The 21,435-nt window shown below is 44.1% G+C and overlaps 1 protein-coding gene across 2 annotated transcripts in view; it reads left to right on the top strand.

Moving 5' to 3' along the window:
• MST1R (macrophage stimulating 1 receptor) overlaps nucleotides 1–21,435 on the top strand; it is a 55,610-nt gene that overhangs the window by 19,539 nt on the left and 14,636 nt on the right. For both annotated transcript variants that reach the window (XM_028718626.2, XM_028718627.2), the window contains exons 3-10: nucleotides 6,820–7,008; nucleotides 7,705–7,827; nucleotides 9,689–9,859; nucleotides 12,514–12,692; nucleotides 17,156–17,330; nucleotides 18,226–18,371; nucleotides 20,022–20,183; nucleotides 20,817–20,910. In XM_028718626.2, the coding sequence (XP_028574459.2) occupies nucleotides 6,820–7,008; nucleotides 7,705–7,827; nucleotides 9,689–9,859; nucleotides 12,514–12,692; nucleotides 17,156–17,330; nucleotides 18,226–18,371; nucleotides 20,022–20,183; nucleotides 20,817–20,910 (1,239 nt within the window). The remainder of the gene's footprint in view (nucleotides 1–6,819; nucleotides 7,009–7,704; nucleotides 7,828–9,688; nucleotides 9,860–12,513; nucleotides 12,693–17,155; nucleotides 17,331–18,225; nucleotides 18,372–20,021; nucleotides 20,184–20,816; nucleotides 20,911–21,435) is intronic.

Here is a 21,435-nt window from a genome sequence, read left to right as displayed (position 1 = left end):
CCTGCTCTTTGTTCCGTTTCAGCAAACACAGCAACGAAACAGAGCGGGTGGGCAGTAAGACTCTGAGGCAGAATGCAGGAAAGCTGCCTCTTCCTCTTTTCCCCTCTGCTTGCCTGGAGGGGAGGGGCTTTCCCTGCTCTTTGTTCCGTTTCAGCAATCGTGAAGCCTGATTTGATTTTTGTCTGATTTTTCGGCTCCAGGGACCACACATTCGCTCCATAACACGCACAGACATTTCCACTTCCTTTTCAGGAGAAAAAATCTGCGTGTTATAGAGCGAAAAATACGGTATATCTATGTAAAGTCAATACATGGAAGGGAAATTGGCTTCACAGTCTGCTGCCATGAACCCTTCCATACATTCACTGCAGAGAGTAGAAGTTTAAGCGGGGATTTCCGTCACGTTCCCATGACTGCTTGGCACATGCTCTTTAATGTCTTTTTATTAGAGAATGTTTTACTCCAAATCAATGCACAGCACATATAATTCCTGAGGAATTCAGGCGCATGTAGAAGAGGTTCTAGTGGGGAAACAGTAGGAAGTAGCCGAGAATAAGGCATGGAAGACCTTACTGTGATTGAGGAGTGGCAAGTCTGGTTAAAGGGAGATTTGGGGCAACGCTAATCTTGCTTTGTGTGGGACTGGTGAGGCCAGTGGTCTTACACTGATGGCAGCTTCTAGCCATGGGTCCTTGGCCACCGGAGTGCTTCTCGGAGACTCAGGTCCTCTTGGAGTGGCCTCTGCAGTGGTTGGAAGTGTATCTGCCTTTTTCTAATGTGCAAGGTGTGTGAGAATGGCACACATAACAGTTCCTGGGTGTTTAAAGTACAAATAAAACAGTACATTTTAGCTAAGTAGGGGGGAATATGCAACAGGAAGATACAGTAAATAAATATTTTCTGGGCTTTGCATTGGTGGTTCCCAGAGAGATAATTTCCTACACAAAAAGAGAGGGGGGTTGTTGTTTTTTTTAAGCATTATCAAACTGTCACTTAGAAATTTTGGCTCAGCACTAGCTTACTTGCACATCAGCTGCAAACTGTCATCAAAACTAACACCCGTGGCTAAGACCAGCTTTTAAAGAAAGCGTTCTTGGACTAGTTTTCATTTTTTGTAGCCACAAATTTTCTTTTGACTGTTTAAAATGTTATCTTATGGCTGCTTTTTGTTGTTAACATTTTAACATTGATTATTTTAATATTTTATGTTGTAAATCACCTTGAGAACATTTTGACAGAAAGGCAAGATGTAAGTGACTTAAAGAAACAAATAAACGGGGAGTTTTCACAGTGAAGGGGAGTAAACCATGGGATTCCCCCCGCCCCAAGATTTGTATTGGGATTGGTGCTGTTTAGATTGTTTATAAATAATCAGGTGCTGAGAATGAAAAATGAGACAGCCAAGTATTCCTGATCTATCAGGGTGGTGAGATCTAAAGAAGACTGCAAAAGACCTGCAACCTGAGGACTAAGGGGACTTTCTCCTGACTCATGTTTGTTGCTTTTTCCACTCAGGAGAAGCAAGCACATACCTGCATGAACACTTCTTTAATATTTTTGAACTGATTAGAGGGAGAGAGATTTCTGGGTCATACTTTGATTTGTAGGTCTCGCCCAGTCACTTCTTACTCAGTGACTGATAGCAGGAGAAAATGGAAAAGTTTGCCAGGTGGGTGTGAAATGCATCAAGGAAATTCCCGCACAAAGACAGGTGAGGCCCTGAGTCAGCAGAGCATTGAAAAACTAATTAAGAGGCTACATGACCAACTGTAATTGGTTTATGTGCTATAGCTTCCCCACAAGGGACCCTGGGAGCTGTAGTGGAGTGTGTGTTGATGTGGAATTACCCCTAGCCAAGAATGCTGATTACCTCTGAGAAACTCGTTCATCCATCCATCCATCCATTCATTTAGCAGTTTTCACAAAGCACTTCATCCTATAATTATACCCCAAGGCTGCCTTGTTTCAAATTTAGGATTATTCACACAGTGTGGTGTGATTTTAAAATAGTTGCCTCACGGTGACTTAACCCTGATACTGTGAGGAGGTCAATTGCTGGAGTAAGGAATATTTTAAGAATTTCCTCCTGAAATTACCAGTTCCATCACATGAATGTCTGTTGTGTAATTGTTTTTATGTGAACAATCCGCTGGGAGACATTTTGCCTTTTCTTTGGTTTTCCGCAAACCCGGCTGCATTTCAAGTGTAAAAATAAACAAATCCTGATGTGCAGGAAGAAAGCACCCTTTTATTTTCTCTCTCTCTCTGAACATTTATTACATATTGATATTTCCTGAAGATGAAGGATCTTTCTGTAAAATCAAGGGAAGCCAACAGGATTTTCTGGGCCTGGTACACTAGATGGGATGGGTGGGGGGCAGGTTGCGATTTCACTTTTTTCAAGGGAATTACCTTTGAGTAAAACATACAAAAGCCAGCCAGTTATGCTTTGTTCTGTGAAGGTATCATACTTGGGGCATGAATGAAATAATGTAGACATGAGGAAAATGCTTAAACAAACATACCAGAGTATCCTCCTTTATCCCTGTTTAGGGAAGTTTTAATGTTTTAGGTTTTATCACTACAGTATTATTATTATTATTATTCTGTTGGAAGCCGCCCAGAGTGGCTGGGGAAACCCAGCCAGATGGACGGAGTACTACTACTACTACTACTAATAAACTATTATTATTATCCAGCTTCCCCTCCTGCTCTGGGATGGCTCCCCGTCCTGAGTCCCAAATGGGGGTAGTCAACATCCCCTTCTCTGGTTGCTTGGCAACAGTGATTAAACATCCTTCACAATGGTGTTGCCTGCAAGTGCCAAAGCATTAGAGTAGCCTCCGTGTTTTGTAACTTTCTTTAGACATGTCATAAAATCGTGTCCAATTGACTTACTTTTTTTAAAAGAGAAAGCTAAGAGGGGGACCTAGTACATTTGCACCTCCTGTAGCCCCCTGTTGATGGCCTTGTGCCCATCTGCATATTGGGTCATTAGCCCACTTCAGACATTACAGGAAACCATGTTTCCCTGTAGTGAGCCCTGGGCTCACATTATCTCTCTTCCCAAGAAGGAGATTGGAACCTTCTGCTTCTGATTTTAAACAAACTATGGTTCCTCATGATGTCCAAACTCAGGAGTTTATTAAAACTAGGGTGACTGAGAACAAGCCAGGATCTTGATTTGATTTCTGATTTTAGCTTGTTCTGAAACTATAGTTTAAAAACAGAAATGATTTAACTTCTGCAGACAGAAGTGCACACCCACCCTTGACAAACACTGCAGGGGCTGTATCCCAGAAATGGATGTAGCCAAAACTATGTGTGGCCACCCAGCACACACACACTCACATGCACACTACGCACACCACAAGCTTAACACAAGTCACCAGTGTGATGCAGCAGCAAAAAAACCCCTCATGCTATTTTGGCTGCTTCAACAGAAGTCTTGTGTCCCAATCAAGGGAAGTAGTAGTGTCGCTCTGTTCTGCCTTGGTCAGACCACACCTGGAGTACTGTGTCCACTTCTGGGCAATAAGCGGGAATGTGTGCAGAGGAAGGCAACCAAGATGATCAAGGGTCTGGAAACCAAGCCTTATGAATAACAGTCGAGGGAATTGGGTATGTTTAGCCTGGAAAAGAGGAGACTCAGAGGAGATATGATAGCCACCTTCAAATGTCTGAAGGGTTGTCACATGGAGGATGGAGCAAGCTTGTATTCTCCTGCCCTGGAGGCCAGGACCCAAACCAGTGGGTTTAAGTTACAAGAAAGGAGATTTCGGCTAAACATCAGGAAAAACTTTATGACAGCAAGAGCTGCTTGACAGTGGAACAGACTCCCACAAGAGGTGATGGACTCTCCTACCTTGGTGGTTTTTAAGCAGATGTTGGACGACAGTTGGTCATGCATGAGCTAGTTGAAATTCCTGCATTGCAGAAGTTCGGACTCAGGGGTCAGCAAACTTTTTCAGCAGGGGGCCAGTCCACTGTCCCTCAGACCTTGTGGGGGGCCGGATTATATTTTGGAGGGGGAAATGAATGAATTCCTATGCGCCACAAATAACCCAGAGATGCATTTTAAATAAAAGGACACATTCTACTCATGTAAAAACATGCTGATTCCCGAACGGTCTGCGGGCCAGATTGAGAAGGCGATTGGGCCGGATCCAGCCCTCGGGCCTTAGTTTGCCTACCCATGGACTAGACCCTTGAGATCACGTCCAACTCTACAATTCTATGGGTCTATGACCCATGAGAAACCTTTTCAGTTGAACTATGCAGATCAGCTGATGAGGGGGGTTGAGTCTCCTCCCTTATCAGATAATTGAGTTAATGAGTGAGGAGGAGCAATTTGCACCCCCATAATGGCATTGGGTTGCCAGGGAGTTGAAACTATGAAGCCATGATGGGAATAAACATTGCCCTATTCCCAAGACATTACAATGACTTTCTGAAGTGCCCAGGAGGCACTGCATCTCTGCCCTGTCCATTGCCATGATGGGAATGAAAATCATTCTGTCACCACTGGTGCTCTGCAGACTATTTTTTCCCTGCAGTAGCATCCCTGCCAACAAATTCAGGAAATGAGCCTGGCAGGCCACCAGGGAAGACTTGATGCGCTGATTAGGCTTGCAGGACTGTGGTTTAAATAGGGCTGCCATACGTCCAGATTTTCCTGGACATTACCGGGATTTCAAAGGCGGAATTGATGTCTGGGGTCAATTTCCAAAAGGCGGCACTTTGTCCTGGATCTTAGGCAAGTCAGTCCTAGGTTTGAAAGAAGCCATAATTCTCTGAGATTGGTTGTTATCAGGATCTGTGGTTTGCTCAAAACCATAAGCAGATGGCTTATTCATGTAGCAGGAAACTATGGCTTCCTCTTAAATCTGAACTGGGTTTTGGTGGGGTGTTATTGCAAGTTTTATTTTCCCTCTTTTCTTTTTTTTAAAAAATGCCTATGTGTGTGCTCCATTATTGTGAATTCAGTTAAGCCTAATCTCTTGTCTTTTTCTCTGAAGAATGACGGACGCTTTCCTCTTTCCTGTAGTTGTCATTTGGCTGCTTATATTGCCCTTTGCTTTGTGTCTCATTAATCTGATCTTGAAGAAACTCCAGATGTCTCTTCCATTTCATAAGAGTGCCTTGCATAATTTTGTGTGTCCTTAAGGCTTGCTTTGTTTACAGTAATTGGTCAATCTCTCCTGCAGCATCTGCTCTTGCTCCTTATAGCTCTGCAGGCTTTGACTGTGACTAAAGTGTACTGTCTACTCTGAAAACATTTGGTTGCTTGTGTGCTAGGAATGGCTGGTGTTAATCCAGGGCCAAGTGAGAAGACTCTCATTTCCTTGTGAGCTCAGCTTCATATACTGGAGGAGAATGTCTCTAGGGCATAATAAGTAGCAGGATAGCATGTGCTGCTGCAATCAAGCAGGGAGAAGCAATACACCAGGAATGTATTGTGTACGGCTGAATGTTGTGTCCTTAACTTGGGACTATTTGGTTAAAAATGCAGACTCTGATTGCTTCAGTTATATAGTGACATCTAACAGACACATGGCTTATGTTGCAGGACTATGGGTGAAAGTATGGTAAGAGTATGGGCCGTTGGAACATTGGAGGACTGAGGAGAAGCTTCTAACACCTTTTCTCCCTTAGCACTTCCTGCCTCTGCCACCAGAGCCAGAAGCTGTGAGAGGCCCAGTGAGAAAGACCTGGCTGGCAGGGACCTCACATCCAGCTCATTTGGCTGCCATTTATGGGCTGGGATTGGGGGGGAAACATACAAATACTGTACATTTTGTGATTATGCACATAACAACTCAATTTTTAATATATTAGAAGATGCCTCAAAAAAAAAACAACCTCAGTTAGTAGGTGTGTTAATCAATAACAACAACAACAATTTATTATTTATATGCTGCCCATCTGACTGGGTTGCCCCAGCCACTCTGGGCGGCTCCCAACAAGAAATAGTAAAAACACAATACAACATCACACACTAAAAAAAAATCCCTTCATATGTCTTTTAAAAATCACGTAGCTGTTTATCTGTTTGACATTCCTAAATAAATAAACAAAATAGAAGTGGGTACAATAGGGGAAGAAAGCAGAATATATTTATTGCCAGGGTATTAAATAAAGAGGCAGCTGGACTAGCATGTAAACAAACCAGGATTTCTAGTCTCATAAGGCTCCATCAGAGGGCAAGGGTGAACCTGGAGAAGCTGTTGTCTTACGATTCTTCGCTTTGGCAGGCTGATAGAGAGGGACTAGACTAGATAATTGGTATTTAACCTTCCTGTTCCGTGTCAGAGCCCAGCAAAGTCAGAAGCAAACAGCGTGATCCAGACCTTCCATTGGTCAGGTTACAGAGCAGGCAGGCAATGATCCAAAGGCCCAGAGACAGATGATGTGGTCTAAGGTGGGCTGTATGCCTGGTGTGTTTGTGTGTTTGTTTGAGGGTTTATGCCCTGCTCATCAGTAAAACCCCCAAATTTCAGAGCTGGATGATGAGGCAAGTAGAGGCAAGGCAGGGGTCTACTTAGTACCTTCTGTCATTAAAAAGTTGTTCAGCCTTGAACAATTGTATAGGTTCAGCCAAGCTTTTATTGAAACTTCAAGTCACTTGTTATGGTTGGCGCAACAAATCATTAGCGTCCCCTCTGGCCATTATGGGGGTTGCACTGCTGTACAACAGAGGCCAGACTTGGAAGCTCCCTCTGGTGACCTGGTGGTGTGGGAATGCCAAAGTCCCCAGTGTGAGACTCCTGGCATGTTTCACTTAGCATCTGAAACAGCACCTGTTCTCTGTCATGCCAGGTAAATTTCTCAGCCCCACTGGTGGACACCAGCTGCTGGAAGAAGCCCACCTTCATCTCTACAAATTACTACAGGGTGGACCTCTTCAATGGACGTATGGTGGGAGTGCTGCTGACCTCCATCTTTGTAACTGTAATAGATGAGGTGACTGTGGCTCATCTAGGCACATCAGAAGGACGTGTTCTGCAGGTCAGTTAAGAGCTGCAGCTCTGCTTTTTATATCTATTAATATGTGTTTATAATATGGTGAACCTCTGTGCTATCATCTGCCGCCAGGGTTTAAATATCTCTTTAAATACCATCATGTATTTAAATGGCTTCTTGTGGTACTTTTAAAGCTGTAAAGCTGAAAGCCAATCCATTAACATTTAGGAAATATTACCATGTTTCCACTGTCAACTTAAGCTAATTTTATTTTATTCTCTTCTTATTCTTTCTACAAGAAACCCTTTCCCTAGTTCTAGCTCTTTGAGGGAACTAGGGATAACAAACAAGGGGTTTCTCAACATGCTCACAAAATTATAATTCCCAATGTTTCCTGTAGGAAGTGTCAACAGCTAAACTTCTCAAGGATTTATCATAATTGAAATTGCTATTAGGAATTACTCTTGGGGTTGTTGGAGAGTCGACCTGCAGAGTATCAGGAATTCTGAACATGAATCCCGGGTGCCCAAATCTATTCATACGTCTATTTCAGCATCTCATAGCACTTAGCAGTGTGCAGAGATGTTCATAAAAACATGGAGTTACTCTCCTGCTTGTAATTTGCAGCCCCAGCAGACAGATGTGGTTGCCAAATTAATGAAGAAGTTCCCTACAACTGTCCCTGCTCCACTAAAAACAGCTGCTGAGGGTGTGTAAGCTTTTGTGTGTGTATGTTCCTAGGTGGTTCTTCCATCCAATCTCTACACAAACGTATTGGCCAACTTCTCCTTGGGGGAGACATTGCCAGTGCTGCGAGAAGTCAGCAAGCTGGATGACTCTTTGCTGTTTGTCACAGGAAAAAAGGTAAGAGATGTGAGGTTCTGAAGCTCGACTGTGCATGAGATTTCAAAGGATGCATTACTTATTTGCTTGTTTCTGGGTGGGGGGAAGGTTATTCTACAGGTGCTTTGATTTTACAAATGGAGATAATGCTGAGGTTGCTCTGATCTCATCATCCATCATCTCAGACCCAAAGTACATATTCAGGAAAACTGAGTGGCAGAGGCATTCTGCACCAGTTTAGAGTGCACATAGAGTGTACATGTTTTGATAGCACCCCACATAAAAAACCTGCCTGCCTGCCTGCCGAAAATGCATACACAAGGGATAAGAGTTCTAGCCTAGTCATAGAATAATAGAATTGTAGAGTTGGAAGGGACCCCAAGGGTCATCTCCTCCCTTTCCACAGGCAGAAAATTTGTGAGGTGGAAGACCATTCAATTTACCTCTGGCATTCTGAGGAGATACAGTCCTCCAGGACTGATTGACCCTTAGTATGATCCTTTTTGGAAAGAACTATCTTCTTAAGCTATGTCAGAGTAGCAGATGTCTCCCCCTTCAAGATCACAAAGGCTTATTTGAGCTACTTTTTCACCTTATTCTTCCATTAGCATTTCCTTGACTCTTCCAGCCCTTTAAATTTTCATTTCTTTCTACAGAAATCCTTTGAACTTGCTGTCTCTAGCCAGTCATTTATCTCTCCTAGGATGTTGGAACTTTAATTGAAAAATTGGTGCTTCTAAGTCACCATTTCATTGGGCTTCACTTTCTTCTTCTGATAGCTCTAGGGCTGCCTACCTAACCTTTTTTGGTCTCAGTGGCTTCATCAAATGGAAAATCCCACTGGATTTCAGCAAGGTTTTTGGCATTTTCTGCTGCCAACTCATTCTAGCTTTACTGGGGGAGAAAAAAATATTCTGGTCGGGCAGCTGTAAAACAGAGCTCAGAACTTGATGACAGCTCCTTGCTGAGACCAGGAGTATTAGGAGCCCACCTGCTTCGTCTCTCTGATGTCTTGATGCCTTGATACAAGCTACAAGCACCGAGTGTGGTAGATGCACAAGGGGGGCTGTTCTGAGGGTAGATTGCATTCATTGGGTTTTTCCTGTTGTGGACCACCCTGGGAATATGGTTAAAGGACGGTATAAAAATACTTATAAATAAATTGATTTTCTTGGTGAGCAAAGTACATGCTGTTGGAAAGATGTGCTGTTGGAAAGACCATCAGTCCCCTTGACATAGGAACATAGAAAGCTACCTTACAGTAAGTCAGGTCATTGGTTCATCCTGCTCAGGCTTGTCAACGCCAAGCACGGGGGAGTTAAGTGCCACCCCCCTGTCAATCACCTGACATCAACATGATGCCAAAGGACCCATTTTTACTTGGCAGTGTAGCTTGAGTTCAAGCTGTGCTGCACAGGAAGATCCCAGTGGATCCAAGCCAGCCTTGAAGTCACTGCCATTTAGCTGTTTGGTGGTGACGTCAATCCCTGCTTGGATTGGCTGCACCCAGGAGTTGACAGTACTTTATAGCGAAGCTGATCCAAGTGGGGCTTGGATTCTTTGATACAAACCCATTTTCCAGTGAACACTTGGGTGTGCATTTTAAGGCTCCTTTGGATACATATATTCTCCTGCCCCACACCTGACTGTCATACATGATACCAGGTGTGGGGCAGTGGGTGGTCAGCCTGCTGGGGGAAATGGTCTCACAGGGCGTTGGAGGGTCAATGCTGCTGACCTGCACTGCTTGGCAGTGGCTATCCAGGGTTTCAGGCAGGGATCTTTCCCAGTCCCACCTGGAGACATTGAGGATTGAAACAAGGACCTTCTGCATGCAAAGTTGAGCTCCACCCATCCTCTTTTGCAACTGTCCATCTTGCAGGTGTTCCAGGTGAAAATAACTGGTCCAGGCTGTCGCCATTTCCTGACATGCTTCCGCTGCCTGAAGGCAGAGCGTTTCATGCAGTGTGGCTGGTGTGGAAATGCATGCACCCGTCAGGAAGACTGCAAGGCAGAGTGGAACCAGAAGAGCTGCTCTCCTGTCCTCACTGATGTACGCAAGTATCTTCTTATGTATGACATTGCCTAATGGTACATTGACATGGTGGTTTATGCACACTGCAGCTATGCTCACTGAGCTATTTGGTGCTTTGGGACTGCCTTAGTTCTTCCCTCCACCCTTTGTTAAATGTCTGGCTTTTTTTATATTTCTGTTTGTCAGATGTGTTTGTCATAAAACTAAAGTACTCTGGGCATCTTGGGACCCATAATGCCTGCATTTCCTGAGACGTGCACCACCTGCATTTTGCATTAGTTATTATGTTTTCCACGGGGTGTATTTTTTCTTTTTGTCTTAACCTCTTGCTTTGCGTGTTCTTCCAAATAGAGCACTTAAGACATCTCCCTCACCACTGGCTCAACTTCTCGAGTGAGCCATGGGGGTGGGGGACAAAAAACAACAACCCACACCCTCCCTCTCTCTTTTACTCTGTGTGACCCTTTCCTCCTTTCCTGAAAGGGTGACTTTAGCATGGCATCATTGAGCACTGTGTTCTCCTGTGTTTTGCCTATAGCGAGGGCAGTGTCGTTGTTTCCCAAACAGAAAATTAGAAAACCCACAAACCTAGCGAAATGAAAGCCTATATCGATATTACACATTCACATCCTTCGTATCTTTTGGAACAACTCACTGCATTTGACATACACAAGGAACAGTCATGTGGGGACAAAGGTGGACTGATGAGTTTTCTGCTATAGCGCGAAAACTCAAGCAGGTTGGGGCTGGTGCACATGAAACAGCCAGTATGTGGAGACCACATACACTTGCTCCTTTTACAGCAGGGGTGGGGGAAAGCTTTTTCAGGCCAAAGGCCACATTTCCACCTGGGCAACCTTCTGTGGGTGTCATGCCCGTAGTAGGTGACGCCTGAGGCAAAAGTAGACAAAGCAAGAAATGTAAACACAGCTTCTGTATGGCTGTTATCAGAGCTCAATTCCACATTCCAGACAAGCAGAAATGCTCACGGAGGATATGACTAGGACTAGTGAGAGGTGTGGATGGGAGAAGGAGGTGTGGCTGAGGACTAGATAAAGAGAGTTGCCCTTGGCCCCTGGGCCTGAGGTTTCCTAGTTCTGTCAGAGAGGCTGCCTAGACACACACTCCAGGTGTACAGTGGCTCCTCTGGAATGGGGTCATCTTCACACCACTGCGGGCATCTAAAAAGTCTCCTTGATACTAATAAAGAGTCTATGCATAATCATGGTTTGCTGCTAGGGCTGATTAAGACTGTCTTTTTGTGGCTTTTGATGTGTCCGCACTGTGATTCCTATATTCCGTTAAGGTGAGTTAATATTTAGCAGAGCAAACCATTCTGAGGTAAACTCTTAACCATTAACATTAGTCACTTGTCGTCACAGGGAGTCATTAGGTCAAATTACTTTGGCTTCAAAAAGAGGCAGAGTAATAGCTTGATAAAGGAATAAATTTAAACTTCTACTTCACTCTTTCTTTATTCATTTTTTAACCAGATAAATAACATATAAAACTATTATTAAAGAAGCACACTTAGAGTTGTTTAAATGTTTCACCATTTGCATATTTTGCTCCCTGTATTAAATTTTAGGCAAATGCTGTGTTTATACCGTGTTTATACTGATTTTGAATATGGGCAGCAGATTCAGATCTAAGCTCACCCTTGAAGCAAACTGGGTGGCCTTCATCAAGTCACTTTCACTTGGCCTCAACAGTTAAGAAAAATAAGTTTGTTGTGAGCATAAAGCAAGGGCGTATTAAATGTTCCTGCTCAAATGTTTTCAGTACCAAAGTAGCACTTTCAAGAAGTGGGAATATCCCAGCTTGCTGCTATTCACCCTTGTTCAAGGTTTGGTTGGTGACTTCATCGCACCATTAGTTTAGCCTGACCATGCCAGCCTTGATCCTAGACAGTTTTTGAAACCACATGTTAACTAAAGGTAAAGGTAAAGGTACTCCTGCCCATACGGGCCAGTCTTGACAGACTCTAGGGTTGTGCGCTCATCTCACTCTAGAGGCCGGGAGCCAGCACTGTCCGCAGACACTTCCGGGTCACGTGGCCAGCGTGACGAAGCTGCTCCGGCGAACCAGCACCAGAGCAGCACACGGAAACGCCGTTTACCTTCCTGCTATAAAGCGGTACCTATTTATCTACTTGCACTTAAGTGTGCTTTCGAACTGCTAGGTGGGCAGGAGCTGGGACCGAACGACGGGAGCTCACCCCGCCGCGGGGATTCGAACCGCCGACCATGCGATCGGCAAGTCCTAGGCGCTGAGGTTTTACCCACAGCGCCACCCAATTGCAGGTAATTGGGATATATGCCAATTTGTGTTCCCCATATGGACTGTATGCACCTTTTACTGCATGCAGGTGAACTTTCCTGCACTTGGTCTAAGCAACAGCTTATCCTAATAATTCATTCAACATCTTTCCTCCAAATGGAAGTGAATCATAACCTAAGGCTTTCTGCAGCAGTTAGAGAAGGGCCTGGAGAAAAAAATGCCATTCCCATGTAAGTTCTCTTTGTGTCAGAGTATGTCTGCAGCATTGCCTGGTGCCAATAACTGGGTCTTATTGGTGTTTGGCACTTGAGCAGAAGACAGGTGTATCTAAGGTGTATCAAATCTTGCTGGTGACTGCGTAAGGAAAGCTTTTGTATCATCTGCTTTCACAGTTCTACCCCAGAAATGCACCACTACAAGGCAGCACTAAGGTGACACTCTGTGGCTCAGGCTTTCGTTCAGGTTCATATTTCAGTGGCATGGATGCCTCACCTTCAACCCTTGGTGACTACAAGGTTACAGTGGGACGGAAGAATTGCACCGTACTGTTTGAAGAAAGCTTAGAAAACAGGTAACGTTTGAAAGTTAAAAAACACGCAGCCTGCAAACATTATTCCCCCTTCCTTCTTTCCTGTTCACTTTCTCAGCCCTGCATCTACACAGACTAGCATTCTGTAAATGTTCCTTATGCATGTGAGAAAGGTGTGCAGAGAGGAATTCTTGGTGGCTGTTTTTCTTTGGAGATTCACCACAATCTCAGCCTGAGCACCTTCTGGAAGACTTGTTAGGCCTGTGTGTCTGGGCTACCTTTGCAGGGTGAAGGCAGGTTGGATAGGTCAGTAGAAGCATGGAGACTTCCCATGGTGTTATAATTATATATAAATTTGGAGAAGTTAAGGGCTATGTTCAACCATCTGGTCCCGCTAGTGGAAGTCTGCACAAGGGGGAGGAGAGGAGAGTAGAGAGCATGCCATCAGACAAGCAGAAATGCTTCAGCTGGTGGAGCAGTCTGCTTAGCACTATGTTGAATTATACCCTGTATTTTCAGGTTGAAAGCTGCCCTGAACCTTCAAAATAGGATGGACTATAAGCAGGCAGCCTGTAATGTGCAAAGTTAAGCAATATTCCCTCTCGTCCAGGAGTTTTACCTTCCAGGTTGGAGTTCAAGATCGAAGGGAATTCCTTTGTGCATGCTTGCCCCATGGTCCCTATGAAGAACTATCTCCCTTTGGTGTTGTTCTTCAGTGCTTCACACCAGGAGCCTACTGAATGATGCGTAGATTAAGGGCTGGTCCACATTTCCACTTGTCCTGTGCCTAGAAAGCACGGGTCTGAGGGGTTTCACCCTTGTCCTGTGCTTTCTAGGCACAGGTCTGAGCAGTTTTCCATTTACCCCACTGCTTTCCCTGGGAAAACCCAGCACTGAATGGGAGCAAACGCCAATCTGCAGAAAACCCGATTGACATTTGTTCCGATTCAGCGCTAAAGAGCAGGTTTTCCTAGCAGAAAGTGGAAGGACAAGTGGAAGTCTGGATGAGCCCTTAATCTCAGAAGCCTTGGCTGACAATGGCCCAGTGCTCTGTTCAGACTCCACGTGGTATGTGTGAGGCCAGATGGGGAGAGGGAGGCCACAGCTGATAAGCTGTCTGGGGAAAACTTGTGGAAAAGTGCTCTCTTCTCTTGGTTTGGACTCTGTGTTTCCACTGCTAAGGGACATTAAGCCAGCAGTGGTCTAATGTTCTCTTCAGCTTCTGGTATCTTCCTGAAGGAAAATGGGGCCAGCCAAGGGACAAGTTTAGGAAGACATGGGGCTATGTTGGGGTACGGTGTAGGTTGTGTGAGAGCCTTAGTGAACAGACTCTCTTTCTCCTTTTCACCTCAGAGTGTTTGTACCACTCAGCTTAAATGAATTTTTGTGTGGTTTGTTGTTCTTTCCTCACAGCTCCCTGAGCACCATTAGAAGGGAATTATAATATGAATAAAACATTGGTGCTGGTTTAGAATGTTCTTTTCCAGAGCTCTCAAGATGAAAGTATGAAAGTACTGTGGAGTGTAGAATATATGTGGCATCCAACAATCTCTGTAGAATCCTGAGATTCTAAGCACTTTTTTACGGGGGGAGAATTTTCTAGTCTTCAGGGTTGCAGAGGTCCTGCCAGTTCTGTGAGGGTAGCAGTTCAGTCATTGGGTAATTGGCCCCTTTTACTTAGCACAGTGCTGTCCATGTGGCTAAATCCATCTATCGCTCCTTCTCATTTAATCAATGTATTCATAGACTAGATGCAAAATGCAGGGCTTATGGTTAGAATATGACTTTTTCTAGAGTTCCTTCTGGTACTTCTTTCTGCCTGTGTGAGGCCCTCAGATGATGTCATAGCAGCCTTACACTTACATGTTGAAATCAGGAGAGGAGACATTTCTGTGTGTCACAGTTTAGACATTGGCAGCTTTCCCGGAGCGGAAATGAAACAGCAGTTTCTACTGTTCCCTATTAGTACAAATAGAGTTTCACCTCCATGGCCCATGCTGGAGTCAGTCATTCTAGTGAGCTTTGATCTGCATTACGCAAAAAACTAAAGCCAACAACTGAGCGTTGTCTGGCAGCATTTTATTCGAGAGGGCAGGTCATATTTGGGTAAGGAAATGCCTCTTAAAAACTGTTTAGAGGGAAAAACAGAGGTATATAGGAAGACATAACAGGAGTCACAGTTGTTACGTCTTGCTGTCGCCCAATCCATTTTTCACATCTAACTCTGGACTCGCAAATGGAATAGGTGAATTCTTCCATTCCAGAAATGATCAAGTATTTCTAAGCTGGAGCCCTTGCTTGACCCAAACTGATCCATCACCACAATCCCTACTGAGGATGATGATAAACCCTCTGTGAAAGAAGCAGTTGATGGAGTTATAACAGCATGCTGGAGCCCAGGCATTGTGTATTTACAGAAGCTGGCTCCCTGAGTTCACCCTGCAATATGCAGGTGTGCATTCAAAGAAAATTGCCACAATAATATATATGTATGGACCGTATTCAACTGACTTTTACTCAGAGTGAACCTCTTGAAATGGATGGGCCAAAGTTAGCACACCATTTTTTGCCTAATTAACATCACGAAAATTAGGGTGTGCATTAGATTTGATGGCTCATTTATATTCGCCAGCAAATCCTTTTTTGGTTTCAAGGTTTTGAAAATTGAGGCACACATTAGATTCGATGGCACATTAGATTCGCGTAAATACGGTAGATTCCAAAAACCATGGGGTAATCAAACATAAAACCTAAATTTCTATATTTTTCTGAAGGTGCTCATCTATTAACAAGAATAAAAAGGACTTCTCCTATCCTACCCCATTAAAAGAGAGGCATTAAAACAGACCATAGAACATAGCACATTTCAGTTTAAATTGAGATCCCAAAGTCTGGGGGAAGAGGAATGCCTTTGCCTGGCTCCTCAAAACTGGCAATTTTGGCATCGATAAGCGTTCCTGGGGACAGCATTCCATAGATGGGCAACTACAATGGGAAAGACCCATCCTCTTGTTGCCACTTTCTGCAAACACACCCTTCAGAGATGAATTGCTGTAAGGGAGAGATGCGGTACATTATCTTTTTTAAAAATAATAATAATAATTTTTATTTATTTTCTTTCTTACAACAAATATCCATCATCATTACTAAACATTCATTTTCCAGTTTCCCCCCTCCCTGTTGACTTCCCTCAGCTTCCATTTCTGGTTTGTTACATCAAATGATACAATCTGCTGTTTGTATTTAATACTATGTTGTCCCATTGTTATACTTCTTGTTCTCTTTAAATAAAGTTGTAAATGTTTATTTAAACCCTGCCAATGAGTTCATTTTTGTTGTTGTTGTTTCTGCAAATATGTCATAAAAGGTTCCCATTCTTTTTCAAAGTCACTATTGTCCTTTTCACACAACTTGTCCGTTAGTTTTGCTAATTCTGCATAGTTCATCAACTTTTCTTGCCATTGTTCTTTTGATGGTATTTCTCCAGTCTTCCAATTTTGTGATATTAAGATTCTTGCTGCTGTTGTAGCATACATGAATAATGTCCAATTTTTTTTTGGCAGCTCTTGTCCTAAAATACCCAACAAAAATGCTTCTGGTTTTTTAACAAATGTTATTTTAAACATTTTTTTCAATTCATTGTATATCATTTCCCATTTTAAAAAATAATAATCTTGCAGTCCCACCACATATGGTAAAATGTACCTTCCCCTTCTTTACATCTCCAACAGTAAGGTCACATCCTTCTGTCAAATTTGGCTTGCAGGTGTAGGGAGATAAGGAACTGGCTTGCAGGTCAGATAATGTACCACATCTTTTTTTTTGCAGTACATTGTGTCACCTGCAGGCCAGTTCCTTATCGCCCTACCCCTGCAAGGCAAATTTGACAGACGGATGTGATCTTACCCACCTCTCAGTCACCTGCCATCACTATCAGGTGATGCTGCACTTTGAAGCCCTGATTGCTGAGACTTCAAAGCATAGTGCGGGCTGTTTGAAAGCCCTTTTGCAGATAGCCCTCTCTGCTCATTAAACCTCTAAAAACCAAAGCTACTCTTTGAACCTCCAGCTTTCAGAGGTTCAAAAAAGAATGGAATTGGTTTCCATTCAGTGGAACTGCTTCCTTCTGCTGGAGCAAGGGAAGCAGGCAATGTTCATAAACTGATGGGAGCGCACCTTGCTCCAACAAAGCAATAACCCTGATCTCATGTTAAATTCATTAATGTTCCTTTGAAGCCACACCCTCATGTATGACATCAGGTGTAGGGCAGATAGGTGTGGCTTGCCTGAAACAGCTCTGCAAGTCAAATGTGGAGGTCCAGCTTTCCAGGTCTGGTTCACAGGCGGAAGGTTCCCCATATCTACCCTAAGATTAGTAGTGTACAAGTGAACTATTTTGAATAATTTTCCATTTCATGGTGCTAAAGAGCCACTAGACTTTATTAGGCAGATCATAACCACATTAGTTTCTTATGCATTCTTTCAGCACCCTTTTTGCTTTTCAGGTACAGTGAAGTGCCGCGCTGGAAAGATTATGTTGAAGTTATTGTCTGCACTTTGACACCAAAAGAGGAAGTGAACATGGTGGGGCCACAGAAGGTTGAGGTCACTGTTGTAGAGAAGGAGCACACCCCATTTTACATCAGTGGCTCCTCAGTCCTCAGTGGCTTTGAGTTTAAGGTGAGCCTTGGTTTCTTTCCACTACCTTTGCTCCTGCATGCTTCTTTATGGCTGTTGTTCATTGATGTAATGAGAATTTAATAGACCCGCTAAGAGCCAGTGATAGGCGTTCTGGTGCTCTGCAGCTGGTGTTCCATGGGAGCTAGTGGTGCAGAGGCATAATGCAAGATTGCTGATCTCAGCTACTGGGTTTGGGTGCTTTGGTGGGAAACCTGCTTTGTATTTTTAAACTCCCAGGTCCAGCCCTGGCTTTTCTGCTTAAGAAATCTCTAACATCAAGTTTTATTACTTGAGAACAAGTAATCAGCCACTCTAGGCAAACACTTCTCCAGAAGAAGGTCTACTTTTATTCTGTTTTCTGGTCCTGATGGTCAGGATTTCTTTTAATATTTTACACCAAACTACCTTGCCTAAACCACAGAGCCTAGGACTTGCCGATCAGAAGGTCGGCGGTTTGAATCCCCGCGACGGGGTGAGCTCCCGTTGCTCATTCCATGCTCCTGCCAACCTAGCAGTTCGAAAGCACGTCAAAGTGCAAGTAGCTAAATAGGTACTGCTCTGGTGGGAAGGTAAACAGCGTTTCCATGCGCTGCTCTGGTTCGCCAGAAGTGGCTTAGTCATGCTGGTCACATGACTTGGAAGCTGTAAGCTGGCTCCCTCAGCCAGTAAAGCGAGATGAGCGCCGCAACCCCAGAGTCGGTCATGACTGGACCTAATGGTCAGGGGTCCCTTTACCTTTACCTTTACCTTGCCACAGCTTAAATTCTTTACTTCTTGTCCTTACCTCAATGTCTGTGAAAAACAGTGGCCTTCCCTTTTCTTTCTCAAAGTTGGTTACAGGGCTCAGAGAGTTTGATACAGTGAGTTTAGCATTTCTTCTCTTCACTATCAACAGCTGCCTAAAATATCTTCTATCCATCCACCGTACGGCCCACAGGCTGGAGGAACAGAGATCTTTATCCAAGGACAAAACGTTCTGGTGGGAGGCACAAGGAAGGTGATGGTTAATGGTCGGGATTGTCCCTTGGTCTCAAGGGAAAGGTATGGCAAATAGTGACACTTAATTGTAACATTGGCTTGTCGGACTGGGAACTGCATTCATGGCCTTTGATAAAGGATAGAGCTATGGTTTTCAAAATACATTTAGAAAGTTGATTAACACATTTTTGACCACCTTCCAGATATGTTGGATTTTCTCATTTTCTAGCACTGTAGCATTAATGTGAAGCTAGTGGACTGACCACAGACATTAGCTAGGCTGGTTTGAGGCAACCTTATAAGATGTTACCAGCTTCCTTATCTCTCCAGTTCTTTTGGTATTATCTCCAGGAAAATGATACAGAGTATCTAAATTTAAATGGTCAGTGTTTGAGGTGTCAAAAATATCCTTCCCACATCTTGGTGATGCAACAGACAGCTCTTTTCCTGTGTTCTTTTGTGTGTGAATCTGTGGTTGCCTGCCCCTACACCAGTCATCTTCTTCTTCTTCTTCTTTGGCGATCACTCGTAGTCATACTTTCCTAATGAGTCACAGTCTCTATTGCTTGTGTGAAAGCAAATGAACCGAGTAGAGCTTTGCAGGGCATGTGAGTTCATAGCCATCTGCCCTCTCCCTTTGTTATGAATGGTTATGAATACTCCCATAATCATGCTTACTCTAGGCAGAGGTATGTGAGGGAGAGGACAGCCACCACTCCTCTTATCAACCATCTTCTCCCTATACTGTATGGAAGGAAAGTTGTAGCTTGAACCTACTATTTTTTAAGGTTCCTCAAAATGAATGAGGATGACTTAGGATCTAGTTACAACTTCAATGGAAGATAGAAACATGGTTTCGCATTTCTTCTCTATCCCAAAGTGCTTGGTAGTTTTGGTCAGGGCTGGTGCCAGGCCATGGCACAGTGCTAGCAATCCACTCCTCAGCACCCACCCCAACCAGGACAGGATCTTGCCTTACTTGCCATGGCTGTGCAGGCTGCCACATGCTTTCTCAGCCTTCATCTATCCCCTTGCTTCAGATGGATGAGGAACAGCACTTCAGAATGGCAACTAAGCTTGGTTCCCATCTACAGTGACTATCCACCATCTTAAGTTACACACAATGCAAAGCTCAGACCCATATAGCCCTAACCAGACTATGAACCTATGAAAGCAACACATTTGCTAGATCTATGTAGCGGGGCATGGCATTTTGGATCCCTTAGAATTGTGGGATGGGGAGCCAAGCTGTTAAGCAGCAGCAGCAGCACCCCCACTCACCACATGAAAAGCATCCAAGGTGAATGGCAGCACAGCCAGGGCAGAGCAGTGAGGGGAGCCCCCCCCCCAAGTCCTTGAACCCCTCAGCCAGTGCCTGACCTAGCTGGACCACGGACACTGGGTCTGGTTATGCTGCATCTCCTTAACTAAATTAGTCACGCTGTCATCAGGCTGTGCCACATGAGTCTTGTAAGGACCTGCATCCCTGGTGAAGCATTCTCACATTTTCCAGAGTAAGCAGGCACAGAAAATTGTGTGGGGGTCCACCTCTTTACATGGTGGCAGTTTGCAGGCATGGCCCAGCACCGTGACATAACATACAATGATGCAATTATGCAAAGGACTGCCTCCACCCTGACCTTGTGGAGGATGGGACTAAATGGGAGGTGGCTGAGCAGGGCCTTACCATGCTGTTTGTCTTCTTTTCCCCAGCCAGAAAGAGGAAGCCATAATTTGTACCACCCCTCCTGTGAACAACCTGGGCAACGCTTCTGTGACTGTAGTAATAGATGAACAGCCGTTTCTTTCTCCGAAGCCCTTCTGGTATCGAGAAGATCCTCAGATACACCATATCGCTCCCAACTGCAGCTATGAGTGAGTGGACACCCTTATTCAGCCTTCATGAACCTGGTGCCCTCCAGATGTTTTTGGAATATGAAACACACACACACACACACACACAGAGAGAGAGAGAGAGAGAGAGAGAGAGAGAGCGCGCTAGCACTGCCTGGAGCAGCTGGAGATTGTATTCCAAAACATCTGGAGGGCCCTTGGTTGTCAAAGGCTGCCCTCATTCTTGGAAGAATGTCTTCTTTCCGTCCTGTGACATTGCATTCCCTATTCTAGGCTTTCTGTGATGCACATCATGTTATTTGTGAAGCAAAGTTCCTGGTCCCAAGCCACCAAATATCTCATTTAACCACATTAAATGGAAGCTCCATAGCAACAGTGCTATTCAATGCAGATACCTGGAGGTAAATTGCACTGAGGTCAGTGGGACTTAATCCCAGCTAAGTGTATGTAGCATTGCGGCCTAAATCTCATCCCAAATAGGCCTTAGATGGCCTACACAGACCAGGATGTTTATACCACCAGGAACTGAGAACTGGATGTACCATTACCGATTTCGTATGTTTACTGCCCAGGTCTGCCTACACAACCAGGATATACCTGTAGGATCTCTTGATAAGGAAACTTTTTCACAGCCTTCTGATTTTTCTTCTTCAGGGGTTCAAATATCTCCATCAGTGGCACCAATTTGGATTCAGTGTATTATGCAAAGGTGCAGTTTGAATCTGCCGGAGTGCTTACTGAAGCTAAGGTGAGTATTCTAGGTGGAGGGAGAGAAATGAAGGCTGCAACCCTAAGCACACTTTCTAGAGAGTAAGTCCCATTGGCCTGAGTAAACATGCTGCATATATAAGATACTCACCATATCAAAGTGATCCTTCTCCATATGAAGAAACAAAAAGGACTTACAGTACTTCAGAGGAATTATATGTTTAAGCATTAGAAATTCTTAGTTTCAGCATTTTAGATGTTTTCTGTGAAACAGATTCCCGCAAGTGTGGGACACCCAGTAAGAATACCTCCCTGTATGTCCTTGTAGGGACTTGTCTCAGAGATGGACTAATGGAGAGGATGTTCTCTGTCAACCCAATAAATCATTACAATTTGAAGGGGGGAAGACAGTCTGTAGTGACGTTTTAGCTCACCAACAGGTAATGCAAAAGCAAAGTTTGTGCGGGAAGGTGCCTCCCTGCTGCTAAATGAGTAAGAATATCCTTGAATAGTTCTTCCAGGACTACCTAAAGGCATTTTCTTTCGTTTGTGTGAAAAGATGAAC

The sequence above is a fragment of the Podarcis muralis genome, chromosome 2 (genome assembly GCF_964188315.1).
Source record: "Podarcis muralis chromosome 2, rPodMur119.hap1.1, whole genome shotgun sequence".
NCBI lineage: Eukaryota > Metazoa > Chordata > Lepidosauria > Squamata > Lacertidae > Podarcis > Podarcis muralis.
Note: the sequence above shows the minus strand (reverse complement) of the source record. Positions and strands in the feature narration are given on the sequence as shown.